Genomic DNA, 15255 nt, shown 5'->3' with positions numbered 1-15255 from the left:
ATTAAAGATGGAATGCAGGGAGAAAGAACGTTTTCTTATCACAATTTCTTTCTTTTTTTTGTTTTTTTTTTTGGGAAAGGGATGAGCCGCTAATTTATGAGAGCAAGTCAGAGTCAACAAACTGCCCAACAAATCTCCCATGTTTCCTTCCTGCCATCCTCCCCTCTGCAGGAGAGAGCAATTTCGACATTTTCTCCAGGTAAACACTCTAATCTTTGCTGATAATGACCCAGGAAGGGAGGGGCAGGGGGTAAACTTGGGACGTGTCTATCTGGACGATCCCCCCCCCACAGTCTCGTTTCGTTGTGTTACTCCACCATGTTTTACAAAACCGACACAAAGTGGGCTTATGGATTGATCTCTGTGTACGCTGAGTTCATCTGGGACTATGCAATCCTAAAGCAAACCCTTAAAGTAAAGGAAACGCACGGCAGTGATTACAAATGGTCAGTGATTATCAGAATGGCACTTTCCTCACAAGTGAAAGATCAGTGGGAGACTTTAATTCAATTCAATTCAGTTTATTTCTATAGCGCCAATTCACAACACGTCATCTAAAGGTACTTTAGAGTTCAACCAGATCATCTAGTCAAATTGATTCAAAGTTTTCTATCTAAGGAAAACCAGTTGATTCCATCGACTCATTGACTCGAATGCAATCCCTCACACTAAGCATGCTTGTAGCGACAGTGGAGAGGAAAAACTCCCTTTTAACAGGAATAAACCTCCAGCAGAACCAGGCACAGTGTGAGCGGCCATCTGCTGAGGCCGACTGCAGTTCAAGGAGACAGAAGCAGAGATAGAAAAAGCAGCTGTAAAAGGCGGACCGGTCCAGGGAACACACAGCCAGGCAGACGAGCTCTGAGCCAGCTCCCCTGTCAGAGGATGAAGAGAGCACTTCCAGCCAGTCACAGTCAGAGAAACAGGACTACACTGAAAAACAAGGTGATCTCCAACATCTTTAGTAATTGTTAACAAGAGGATCAATTAAAAAAAGGAAGTAAAAAATGTAACAACCTACTGTACCATATTCGACATGGAAAAAAAGATGCTTTTACTTTCTTTTGTATCATATTTTGTACTTAAGATCTTCTGTTTGATATCTCAGTCAGCAGCTAGTGATCCATATCAACCATTTTCCCCTTTGCTTGGTTTTAAACAGTGATCAGAAGGGAAAATATTGTACTAATTACATTCATTAAATACTTGCATTTCCTGTATTTCTATTTATTTTTAATTGTATTTGATAAACAACTGCATGTTTGTTAAAGACCTTGGCTTCCAGCTTGTCAAAAGTCAGACAAAGGATCAGAATCTGGATAAATACGCATAATATTGTAAAACGCATATTTTTGGGTGGGAAAAAAAATTCACGCTTGCATAAAGTCAGAATGCTGCCCTAAAGTACATTTACTACTAATAGAATCAGGTCAATTTAAAACATAAATATTTACATTTACATTTCCAATAGGTTGCCATTTATTGCACTTTATGAAAAAAGAAAATGTTAATTGATTTTTTCCCTAATTATAGAAAGCTTAATAAATGATAACATGGAAAGGTTAGTAAAGCTGAGTGTGTCCAATGAAGACGTCAGACGGAGCTGCTCAGAAAAATTACTAATCATTTTTATACTATTTAGTTTAGCATTCTTTGTTGATGGAAATAAGTACCATTATTATATTATGTATGGCAACCTGGATGCATATTTTGTTGCACAATGATTTGGTGGTACAGGTGGTAGTGAATTAGACTAAGGATGCTCTGCTAACGTTACTAACCACAGCTAGGAAGAAAACAGTACTATCTCAATAGACGGGATTTCCTGAAGAGTAGCCAATCACAGGCAGCTTACTTCCTTAGGTTGGTTCCTTCCTCAAAGTGACAAAAGTTGGCATGAGGGAGAAGAAAAAGGTCCACATACGAGTAGGAGAGAATCTACAAGAGCTTAAAAAGCATGAGTGTGCAAAGAAGAAGGAAGGATTCATGCTTATGGCATTATGACCCATCATTATGCTAGTTTGGTTGCTCCCGCTGCAGAAAACAGTTTTTATAGAGATTAACGTTAGTTTCTTATCACACATCGTTTGATAAAGCAATGCAACTCTGGAAAAATGTGCAAACACAGAAGAAAATTGAACCTGATCTGGTATTAATACCAAAAAAAATAAGAAAAGAAAATATCTATAGAGACTAATCTGCATGTGCAAAGCCAACCACACTGTAGTCTTCACATAAATCCATGCTGTTGACATGTGGTGTGTTAGCACAAGCTAATATAGCTCCGTCAACATCTCTTTTTGCAAAAAACCAAAGAGGAACAGTGGCATCTTTTCTGTGCTAAAAAGGGCGTTTTGCCCCATTTAATCTCAGTCAGTCTCCTGTGTGTTGCAAAAGAAGCGCTGGGTAAAAATATCCTTTAACACAATGTAACATGTGGAGAGGCCTTGATAGCAGCAAGGAGTTTATAGTCAGATCCTGAAGTGACTGTCAGGAAACCGTTCCTTTAAGGGTCACCGGGTGAAACGCTGCGGCGATGGAAGCGCCTCTGCTTGATGGCAAAATGTGGAGCAGCCACATGAAAGGGGCCTCCACTGGCCCCTGGAAGAAGTTCTGCCTAATTCCATCGGTTACTATTACAGACGTCTGCTAAATCGGAGCCTAAAGAACACACAGACTGTTTTCGCACAGCGGCAGCACGCTAGGTTACGGACATAAATGGATTAGTGGGATATCTGTGGGAAACCAGTCTGGAAAAGTGTGCTTGGTAGGAAGTCATGTAGATTTTAAAGACTCTGTTATAACACATGTTGGATGGTAGCAATGTTTCTAAAGCAGAGGTGAAATAATGATGCTAAAGTAAGATAAAAACAAAAAAGATCAAACCTTTTTGAAAAGAGACGAGGAGCTTCTTTCAAACCAGCAAATGGGGAAAAAAGGCAAGGAAACCTTGTAAAGAAAGTTACTAGCGGCCCCCCATCTTTTTTAATAACTCAGCTGTTGTTTAAGGGGCCTTTTAATGTGAAGCCTATAAAACAACAGAGGGTGAAATTGGGAAAAGGAGTGAAGGGTGAAACTAGCGGGATCTAAACCCAAAGCAGCTCCAGCAGAGCCCGTACAACCTCTAACACAGTCGGGTAGCCAGAAAGCACGCCTCTAACCCTCTGCCACATTCAGAGCTTCATGTTACTGATCTGATGTGTCATGTCTCTAAAAGCAGACAGGAAAAAAAACAAACACACTTTCTGATTTGTGTCGTCGCACAGTAGCACAGCTCTTTACATCTGCATCAGAGCAGGTTCTGATTCATAAACTCCCCGACAAAAACACCTACGCTTTTATTTTGTCTTCCTCTATAGTCTCGGGGGAACTGAAAGTAGAGAACGTGTCTCATTGGGGATCGGTTAGGTCTGAGACATCAGTCAGGAAAAGCATATTCCTACAATGAACCTGTGTTAATTTGATTGATATTTTATGAAACAGACCAAGTTTTAGCTAGATGACCATCCACTAAAACAGTTAAAGAGAGCTTTAACCTGAGGAACAACAAAAAGAACCCATGGTGGTTCTGGAGGAGCAGCACAGAACCCCAGCTCAGGTGGAAACATCTATAGGATGTCCACTCCTGCAATCTGGCATCTCAATTTTCAATTCAATTCAGTTTATTTATATAACGTCAATTAATACCACATGTCATCTAAGGCACTTTACAGAGACAATTCAACCAGATCATCCAGTCAAATTTATTCGAAGTTTTCTATCTAAGGAAAACCAGTTAATTGCATCAACTAATTGACTCGAATACAATCCCCTCAAACTAAGCATGCTTGTAGCGAGAGTGGAGAGGAAAAACTCCCTTTTAACAGGAAGAAACCTCCAGCAGAACCAGGCTCAGTGTGAGCGGCCATCTGCAGAGGCTGACTAGGGTTCAAGGAGACAGAAGCAGAGATAAAAAAAGAAGCATAGATACAAAAGGCAACTGTAAACTAGCTCCACGGACAGCCCTGTCCAGGAAACACACAGCCAGACAGACGAGCTCCAAGCCAGCTCCCATGTCAGAGGATGAAGAGAGCACATCCAGAAAAGCCATAGTCAGAGAAACAGGACTACACTGAAAAACAGGCCGAACTAAAAAGATTGTACCGAACGTTAGAGTATGAGGGGGCGGCACTAAGATCTTTTTATTGTTAGGATAAAATTGCAATACTGTAAAGATGAGTTATTATGGGAATAATAGATTAAAGTTATTTGGTAACAACAGGAGATTTTAACTCAGGGAGAGGACTGCAGCCTCTTGTAAATGTTTTCTTAAAAGTAGGCTAGTTAAAGTTTCTCATTATTCTTGGTATATTACACATTTATCTGGTATGGATTTTATTCTCTAATGTTAGAATTTTCTTTTGGTACTGTTACAACTTTTCTGTTTAATTGTGTTAATCTTGTTAGTGTGTTATTCTAGTAATGTCATGACATTACGATTCATTACAATGACGTTACGATTTTATTCTCGTAATGTTACAACTTTAATCTCTATATATTATGACTTTATTTTTTTATGTTACAATTGTATTCTGATGTTTCAACTTTATTCTGGTGAAGTTACACTTTTATCCTGGATTTGATGCAACTTTACTCTAATGATGTAACAATTTAAACCTCTTAATGTGATTTTATTTAATTTTCCGACTTTATTATTTAATGTTACAGACTTTATCTTGTAATATTATGACTTTATTCTGGTAATATTAAAACTTTAATCCTATAATGTTACAACTTTGATTTTGTAGTATTACTTTTTATCCATGTGGTGTTTAACTTTACTCTGATTATATTTAAATTTTACATTAGGACTTTATTCTGGTGATGTTACAATTTGATTCTAAAACTGTTGCAACTTCAATGTGATGTTTAAAACCATAATTTCATTTTTGTTTTGTTATGACTTTATTCTGATGTTACAACTTTATTCTTGTAATGTTATAACATTAATCTCATTATGTTACGACTTCATTTTTGTAATGTCACAATTTTATTCTGATGATATTTAATTTTTTACATCAAATTAATGCGACTTTACACTGAAAATGTAAAAACTTAAATCTCTTACAGTTATGATTTTATTCTCTTAATGTTACAATTTCATTTTGTTAATGTTAAAATGTTATTCTTATAGCTTTATTTTATTAATGTTACAACTATAATCTTTGAATAATCTGACTTTATTCTAGTACTATAAAAACTTAATTCCTATAAAGTTAGGACTTCAATCTGGTAATGTTGCTAGTCTTTTATAACAAACTTCATATTACAACATTATTCTCATAATATTATCTCTCGCTCTGGACCTAATACTTGGTTGAAGTACCAAACCCTGTAGGGGAGGCAGCAAACATGTGAAACAAATGGTAATAAGCACAAGCCTTGTGAAACACGGTGGTGGCAGCAGCATGCTATGGGTACGCTTTTCTTCCACAGAGACAGAGCCAAAAAGAGTTGACAGGGAGATGGAGGGAGCTAAAAACAGGATGGTCCAGGTAGAAGAGAAGCTAAGAGGGTGTGAATGGCCTCAGGCCAGAATGAGAGGGTACAAACCAAACTGGACGAATGTCATGGGAATTAATGTGACTGGCTGGTCAGACTGGGTGGATAGATAGATAACTGCATCCTCTAACACTCTAACAAAGGAGCTTGTCTTAAGATGATTAAAACCACAGGCTCATTTATGTCTCCAGACACCAAAGGTTGACATGCACTTATCTAATAGTGCTTTGCAGGTATTCCTGACATGCACATTTCTCTTTACACTTAAAAAATAAGTGGTAATCTACTGCTCCCTAATATTTCTTCCCAGCACAGATTAGGAAGCAGACCGTATCCCACAAATTGCCTCTCTGCCTGCCCACGAGGGAGGAGGCGAGATGAAATGCGCATCGGGGCTTATTTACTTAAGAAGCAAATAAGTTTAAGTGCAGCATGTCTGCCTGGCGTATCCTCATATTCTTTGGAAGAAAACAGCTAATCCCTGCCTTATAATAATCTGTCGAGGAGCTTGGACCGTCTGCTAGGGACCAACACCAGGATTTAAGGTTTCAAAGTAACCGCCAGTTCAATTAAACACAGTGGTTCCCCTAAATCTCAGAGCTTTTAAACGACAGGAATATAAGAGGCTATGGGTTCAAATGACTTCGGACCATCATAACTCATCCAGCTGCAATAACCCGCCCCATGAAAGACATTGATATTGCAATTCTTCAATCATATCATTTCTTCTTCTTTTGGGGCCTCTCTCAGAATATTCCAAACTTTTCCTCCCCCTGACTCGCCCCCCTACACCTGCTGCAGTCTTTCTCCGCCACATATCTATCTGTGCTCTTTCTCCACATTTGCATTTTGAAAACGGGGCAAGAAGGGAGCGTTTGCCCTCGGATGTCCCAGACACTTTCTGCCTCTTGTGCATCACAAACTTCGGACTCTTCCTGAAGCACCAATCTCCTCGACCCGTCTGAGACCTCTCAGAGTTTGCAGCTCAGCACTTTCCTTCAGTCTTGCTTGCTCCCCTCTAACTCAACAGTGGTTTCTTTTGCAGCTGTCCACACTTGGACTCGGCCCACTACAGTAAGTGTGTCTGAGCAAAACCAGATCGCTGTGTAAATGCCAACTCTGCAACACAGAGGGACTCCACAAGAGTGGAAAAATTAAGAAAACTGAAGCCTGCCTGTTGATGACCACAGTTCCGCACACAGCGTCAAAGAAAAGATATAAAAAAACAGCCATGTTAGAAAAGAGGCAGGATAAGCTGCTGAAATGGTGGAATATTAAAAAATGTGGGCATCGTTTGCTGGCATTAAACAATAAAACTGATTATGCAAATCTGTAATTTATCAGAATTGATGATAAACAGCAGCAGCGGTTTTTGTTTTTTCTCCTGGCTCCATGCTGAGATCTCCCAGCCTCGGTAAGCACCAGCTTAACTCTCATATAATTACAGTGTTTTGAAGCCCCCCCACCCCCATATAAAGCATGCCACAACGTCTAACACAGCATATTGGCAGTAAATCTATCCAGAAACAGATCAAAACAACCCGCAGAAGTGAAAAAAGGCATTGTGACTTCTATGCTGTGCTGTGGCTTTGAAACCATTATCCACGCTGAGTGACGTACTTCAATCACTGGGTAGCTGCAGCGTGTGTCTGACTATGTTGCATCACCTCTGTCATAAGGGCTTAAAAACACAACCCGCTTATGTTTTTTGTTTGTTTTTTTCTTAACAAATGTGTGCCGACAATAAAAACACAGCTGGGTAAGGAAGCACAGATTTTGACTGCTTGATTAAAACAAACATTAAACTTGTTTTGTTTTTTTATCCCTAATAAATCAGCTCTATTTGTATTTGAGTGGATGACATCACAAGAGGTGCAAGAGCCAAATACGCCTAGCTTAGTAAATATTATGGTAGATGAGCGAGTTCAGCTTTATCTTTTTGTGAAAGAATTTGAATCCGGTGATTCCAAGGTCAGGCAGATGATGGTCTTCAGAACGTTAACCTGAGGGGTGGGTTTTTGTGGGGGGGTGGGGGCAGAAATAGTCAGAGATGGCAAAAGTACTCACTTTCCGTACTTGAGTAAAAGTACAGATACTTGTGTTAAAAAATACTCTGGTAAAAGTGGAAGTACTGATTAAACTTCTTTACTCAAGTAAAAGTAACGAAGTACAGGCTTGTAAATTTACTTAAAGTATAAAAGTAAAAGTAGAAACCACTTTTTTCATGCCGTTGCCTACATTTTAAATGTAGGCAACGGCTAATGGTGGCCAATGATTGGCCACCATTAGCCAATCATTGGCCACCGTTGTTGTTCCCACGGCTGCCACCTATGAAAAAGCAGTTCCCCTCCAAACCAGAGGGTAGCAGCAGAGATGCTCTCATCTTAACTAATTTGAATGGCTATTTATTCTATATTAACCAGAAACTAACAGAGAATACAGTCATTAATATTTCACATCAATATTTTGACATTTATGATGGCAAACGCAGAATTTTCCAGACTAGTTTTTGTGTTTAATGAGGGAAACAAAGTTTCTCTGTAATTAATGTATCTATATATTAATATTATACAGAACCACAACTGCTTAAGTGTATAGTGGACATTTTTTTTTTCCGAGAAGGTAGGTAAGAAATTAGCAAATTACTTTGTGATCAACCAAGCATAGTTAACACCATCCTACCTGCTTTATTACCATTATATAAAAGAATCTCCTAAATACACTCTGGTCAGGTTTCTTTCTTCTAAGGCCTTTCTCTTCTTGTCATAAACTCATAAGAAACAACGAAACCTTGTGTACAACAGTAAGCATCCTCTTCAGATGATTGTGAAAAAAACCTAGAGTGTCTTGAGTCAGAGGCTTCTCCCAATATGATCAAGACAGACCTCTACAGAAGATCCTTCCTGCCTACTGCATCAACACCTGGATAAAAAAAATATCCTGTGATTTTCTGAAATATTTTATTTCCCTTTGGGATTAATAAAGTATTTTTGATTTAAATTGAGAGCAGTGGACCTGCAATGAATGGCTTAATTAGATATGCAATCTCTAAAGGTGGGTATTGCTATGTAGTGAGCAGGTTACAAAGACTGGCCTGTTGGACAACAATTAGATAAAATGATCTCCCCAGAACTTAAAGCCACACATGATTGCCCCCTACCTTTAATCTAGACAGCATGAGTGTACATATAGGATGCATATAGTGCATATAGCTAATATATAGCTAGCTCAAGTGATAAGTCACCCATCCTGCAAACAGGAAGCCTGGGTTTGTATCCCAGCTGGGGGGAATGAGCTGCCAGTGTGGGTCCTTAAGCAAGACCCTTCATGCTAATGCCTGCTTTATTACCCCACACTGCTCCTCCCAAGGGATGGGTTAAATGCAGAGTTAATTTCGTTGCACTGTACTTGTGACAGTGGAATAACAATAAAACGCTGGAAAAAAGAATGTGCCAATGCTTAAAAACTCTAGTTCAGTGATTTATTTACAAAATACAGATCTTGTGTTTGCATATTACTCCATTGATACACGGTAGATGGAACCCAAACTATTGTTCTCATCTGACCACCCCTAGAAAAACTGTTTAGGTCCCAACCAGACATAACCAGAGGCGTCCTGCAATTCAAGCTATTTTTTAGAGGTTAGATTTCATCCAGACCAAGTAAGAAACAGCTGTACAGCTGATATAGTTATAAATTGAGTTTAATTGTGCTGACAGAAAGGTCTGGAGATCCGAGTCATAATGCTGCTGCTGCTGCTGTACAGTTTTCCCATCATTGTTACGGATCAGAATAGCCGAGCTCTCCAGAATAGTCACCGAGTGTCTCTCTCAATGCCTCAGTGATCCCCACACACTACAGTAAAGACTGTCGGTACAAAGACCCTTTGACGCTAGTGTTGGTCGGGGGGGGGGCTTTAACTCTGCCAACATTCAGCGTCCACTTGCCTTCCACTGCAGCAGCCGGCCCCTCCCCTCACACATCCCATCATGCATTCAGCCACTCTTGAAATTCACTGGAGAGTCTTTGCTAATGCTTATGTCTTGTGTGTGTTGGTGTGTGTGTGTCTGTCTGGGTGTGTATGTGTGTGTGCATGCTTTGTGTTTGTGCATGTGCGCTCATCCCTGCTTAATTGACATTAAGATCTCTGAGTTTAGGGAGGTGCTTTTGGTACCTGCTACCAAAAAGCAGGAGAAATAGGAGGCAGAGAGGGGAGAAACAAAAGGAAGCGAAGCCAGACATGCATGTTGGGAGCTTGTTACCAGCAAATGCACTGCTCCTACTGGCTAATTACTGCTGCAACGCAGCTCTCACTGCAGGAGAGAAACACTGGCAGAGATGGTGATCCTGCAGATGATGCTGTTTCTGTGATATACACACAGCTTCCTGTGTGTTGGCCTGATGCACATGCTGCCCATGCATAATGCAGAACAGTCCAGCAGCCTTCAGGTGGCACCATCAAGACAAAAGGACAACCTCCTACCTTTCTCCTCTCCAATGCAAACACTATACAACTCCAAGGCCAAGTTGCTTCATCCATCACCCCCCTTTCCACACCCAGCTCCTCCTGACCCCACCGTGCTCCGTTCACCCTCCCCGTTCCAGCTCTTCCCTCATCCATCTTCACACTCTCATCCCACAAACTCCTGGGATATTTTCCCTCCGCTTCTCATTGGATTTTCATCCCGTGATGAAAACGACTGTTGCTTCTGAGCTTAAAGAGGGCTTTCCTCTGATCAAAGGCTGAGGCGGTGTAGGGAAACAGGCGGACAAATTGCTCCTCTAGAGCGGCGACTGACTCATCCTTCGCTGTGGAGGGTTTTGTTTGCCTTTTCCCTCAAACTGTCGTCCTGTGACTGAGTGGTGCTCAGAGATGCTAAGATTAGATAGGCCACTGTATTTGCACGCACGCATTCTTGGCGTGGCCTCTCAGGCCGTGCAGCTGAAACCATCCTGCTATAATGACCGTTCAGGCGCCCAAGGCTGAGCTCAGGCCGTCTACAGTTGACAGACTGGACCTAAAGCCTTCGGGACGATTGGCTGATGGCATGCAGCCTTTTAAACTATGTTGGACTGACACTTTTCTTCTTTTATCAATGAGAAAAACTTCCAATTACGGTTTATTAAAGAAGTATGTTGAGTAGGCAGTAACGTATAAATAACACTTTGATGTAATGAAAGCTATTTATTTTAAAATGAAAGTATAGAAATTATCCTATTTTATATACTGATTATTCATTTGTATTCAGTTTAATTATTTGTGTTGCATTAATGCCACTTTGGTGCATTTTTCTTTGTCTTCTTATGTGCTATAAATAAACTTGTCTTTCCTTAATTGCCTTGCCTTTACTCTGACACATCTTTTAAGCCTGAAATTATTCTAGTGAACAAATATCATGAAAAGTCAGAAATGGTTAAACTACAATTAATGTAATCTAAGTAATATTTTTATTAAAATAAGTTTAGTTTTTCCAAAAATTTGTCACTGGAATGATTATTTTACATTTATATTAGTAAAAAACACCTCCCATGATCTTATTTCTGGTGCATAACATCTAATTGACCTATTTTCAGGGAAAGCACTCATTCTATTCGCAGATTATCGTATTTACTTGCTCAATTTAAGAGCAAATACCTTTATTCTAATAAAATTTGAATTATGTTTAGATCAGTTTTGCAGTTTACTTAAGCAAAACCATAAGAAGAATAACATTTTTGGATCAGACGAGACCAAAATGTTTATTTTTGGCACCCAAAGGAAAAGAAGAAGCTGGAAAAGTAACGTTGCATGTCATCCAGGTTTAAGCATAGAGTGGCAGCATCATCCTGTGGGATCTCTTTTTCCCCTAATGTTATGAATGGGTTAGTCCATAACATGTTGAACAAAGGGTCTAGTAAAAATTCAAACTTGGATTTAACTGAGAAAGTATGGCAGGATGTGAAACCTGCCGTTCACAAATGCTTGAACTATTTTATCCAGACAAACCAACCAAAAAGTGTAGCTTCTAGACGTATTTGTTGGCATAGCACGGCAAATACAAAACAAATACAATGAAGTTTGTGGCTCTTGGGTGACAGAAAGGTTAAAAAAAAAGGTTTAAGGTGTTGCATGAATGTGACACATGGCAAATCGATTTCTTTCACCCTCGATTTATGTAGACTGGAAAAAATCATAATCTAGATTAGTCATTTTTTCTTAAAATAAATGCATTTGTTCTTGGATTGAGGAGGTAAAAGAGACATTTTGCCAATGAAACAAGACAATTTACACTTAAAATAAGAAAAAGCAACTGCATTGTTTTATTTTAAGTGCATATTATCTAATTATCTTATTTTAAGAGTAAAAATACTCACTCTGTTTGCAAACTGTCTCATTAAGCTACTCAAATTAGGGGTAAATACACTTAATTAAAAAATGTTTACTTATTTCTAGATCATGTTTTCCAGTTTAAGATCAAGTTCCAGTTAATAAGTAAGAGAAGAAAACATTATGTTTGCACTTCAAACACACCAGAGCCATGGAGATGATGCTGCAGCAGTATTTTTTAACCCATTCAGCACCACGGATCACTGATCTGAATCCTCTCATACTAAAAACTCCTTAAAGAGCTGAATATTATACTGGCTTATCATATGTGGTTCCAGAATTCATCAAAAGCACATGAAGATTTTACTATCATGCCGAAGAATGCAACAGGAAAAGTAAGAACCTGAGGAGGACTGGCAGCATTTATAGAAGCATCAAAACAAGCAGAGGATCCTGTAGAAACACGCAGTGGCCCCTCATAGTGTGAAAGGATGCAGTCAGGTTTGTGGGCGGATGTGAGCTGATCGCCTTAATTGATCGATTTTCAATCATCCCGGAGTCACAGAAAAATCATTACATTGGAGCATTTTGGAGAGCGATAAGGAGACAGGATATGTGTTTGATTCAATCAACCTCTCCTCTCCTAAAAGACAGGCACCAGAAGCAGAGGATGGTTCATTGTTCCGCCCGGTGAGCTGGTTGCGCATGGAGTCACTCAGAGCGCAATCACTCCAGCCAGAAAAATAAAGAGGAAAAACCTGTATGGCATATTAGAAAGGTTCTATTTTATGAAAGTAATCTCTTACCAGCCACCGTGTATCTGTCCATGTAATTGAGGACATTCCCAAAGGTGAGGATTCCCGCAGCCGCAGCCGGTGAGCGGCATCTGCGCAGCGCGGAGCGGAATTTCTGGCCCGGTTTGCAGGAGTGAAGGTCCGGACTGCTTTTCATCCCGGGGCTCATCCTGCCCGACAGAGTGCGCACCTCATCCGAACTGCTGCAGCCTTCGATCTCGCATCCATCGCTGTCAACGCACATGATTCTCTGGCTCTGGAGATCCAGGGCAGAGAGACAGAGTGAGGCAGAGAAGGTGTGAGGCAGAGAGAGAGAGGAGTAGTTCAGCAGGGAGCCAGAGAGGATCACTGGGTTCGGCTCTGATCACAGGCTGTGTTCGTTAGAGAAGCGCAGGATCTTCTCTGGATCATGTTTTTCTAGCTGTGGACTGACTGACTGTGCGCTCCTTAGTTTCTCTCTCTCTCTGCTGCTGAGCGCTCCCTGTAGTGGAGGGGCGTGGCCGGTCATAAACCCCGCCCCCCTTCAAGATTCTTATGGCTGCACCTGATTCTTTGATGGATGCTGGTGGATCAAAATGAAACTGATCTCCAACACATAGGGTTAATTTTATTGTCTTGAAACATTTCTCAACATTCTTTACTATTTAAGGCTGAAAACCACCTGTAGGCTGCTAAATAATTAGGTAACTGAAGCAGGTCACAGAAATAGGAGTGGAACTCAGTAAATTAAACTATTATTAAAACACATCACAGTATTCTGGTAGTTTATTTTTTATAAGGGATATTTATTCTCATTGCTGTAAGTAAGTAGTAATAACTAAAAAATACCCTGTATTAATACCATGCAATAACCTTGTATAACAACATACATACAATACATACAGTATACATATACAATATATATGTAGTTATACTGTAAGGTGCCTTGGTCAAGGTCAATAACCGACGTACCTGACATGTATCACCATACCATGCATATTGCTTTAGATTAATTGACTGCCTTAATTAGGCCATGTATGCTTCCAAAAAAGGAAAATTCCACCACCCCCCTTCTTTTTTTTTTTTTTTACAACTAGACGACACAGTATATATTGCATACATATATACCCATGCACCTTTTCCTCCTTCAGCACCTTCTTCTTGACTATTGAGCCAATGTAACGAGTACATTTCGCCACTGTGAAATCAATAAAGTCAATCAATCAAATTCAGCTTCAGAATGATGCATCTGGATTGCATTTAAGTAAGGACTTTGAATAGACTTTGACTGCAGTCCAGGCTTTGATTAGACCACTTTAAAACCTTTATTTTCTTAATTCGGAGCATTTGTAAGAAGGATTTACTGGTGTTAAGAGGAATCATTGACCCTAAGAAACTGATTTTTGTAGACCTTTGACAGTTTGCCTTGAAACCTTCCTGCTCAATATAAGTGCCTGATAAATATGTTTTATCATCCAACCAAGTGGTTCCTTAGATAGACTGTATGCTTTGTAATGTCTTATCTATTCCAACGAACCAAAAGCAATGGATTCATAATTATAAATTCCAGTAGAGCTCTGACTGAAATAGTCAAACTGAAAATATTTTCCCATATAGGCAAAAGAAGCACCAGACTAGGTGTTCTAGACTCATAAAAGTTTTTCAGATAGACATCAAGGCATGCATTAGAAAAAACTGACCGTTGCAGGAAACTGAATCTATCAAAACTGAGACATTTACGGATATGATTAACGCACAAAAAGGGACTGGATCCTCCAAAGAGATGGGAGTGAAAGGAGATGAGATCATTCCTCATTAAGCTCTAAATGTCACCACTGAGTCCCACAGTATCACAGGCAAAACCATAAAATTAATAATAGAATGCTATTAATACTTTTCTATGTCTTTTTTTCCACTAACGCTGGAAGCTACAGCTTGTTTGAGAGATATAGATATGTGCTACCACATGACAGAAGGCTGTATAAGATGTCAGTCTAAAGCCAACAGTAGGTGGGAGTGAATGTTTCCCTCGACCCCACAGATATAAGTATCTAGATCGTTATGATTCATTGGTCTCTGGGTTTTGGTTTTTATTTTTGTTTGGGTTTCAATCACTTCTTAAATCTTTATTAGCATATGAAATATCTTGTCACACTCAGTTTATAGTTCCTTAATGACAGAAATTTGCTACATTTTTGTTCAGTCTGCATGTTTTCTCTGTTCCTCACTTGTTCCCAAGATAGTTCATCTGGATCTGATGGCATTCTCCACTTTTCCCTCAGTAAATAAGCTTGCTGAGTTTCACACTTTTTGCAGGTTATTCTTGTTACCTGTATCTGCACACACAAAAAAAGTCAAATAAGCTTTATTGGAATGACAGTTTTAAATTTATTGCCAAAGCACAATTAAATACAAACATCTATTAATTTTTTTCCAAATAAATTCAAAATCAGAATCAAATTTATTTCCAACTTACAAGGAATCTGACTTGGTGTTGGTGGTGCAGACAAAATCAATACATATACAGAATACTATAGATGTATACGGTATAAACGCACAATATATACAATACATGGTAGATAGCTATGTACTATATACACAGGATGTTGTGTATTAATGTAATGTATGAGGTCT

The 15255-nt window shown here is 39.4% G+C and overlaps 1 protein-coding gene across 2 annotated transcripts in view; it reads right to left on the bottom strand.

Moving 5' to 3' along the window:
• LOC107098736 (protein spinster homolog 2-like) overlaps positions 1–13075 on the bottom strand; it is an 86818-nt gene extending 73743 nt beyond the window's left edge. For both annotated transcript variants that reach the window (XM_015396560.1, XM_015396559.1), the window contains exon 1: positions 12655–13075. In XM_015396560.1, coding sequence (XP_015252046.1) covers positions 12655–12886 — 232 coding nt within the window. In that variant the 5' untranslated portion in view covers positions 12887–13075. The remainder of the gene's footprint in view (positions 1–12654) is intronic.
• Between the last annotated feature and the right edge of the window lie 2180 nt (positions 13076–15255).

Source organism: Cyprinodon variegatus, unplaced genomic scaffold (genome assembly GCF_000732505.1).
Source record: "Cyprinodon variegatus isolate N-32 unplaced genomic scaffold, C_variegatus-1.0 Scaffold805, whole genome shotgun sequence".
NCBI classification, from domain to species: Eukaryota; Metazoa; Chordata; class Actinopteri; order Cyprinodontiformes; family Cyprinodontidae; genus Cyprinodon; species Cyprinodon variegatus.
This window is presented reverse-complemented; position numbering and strand designations above follow the sequence as displayed.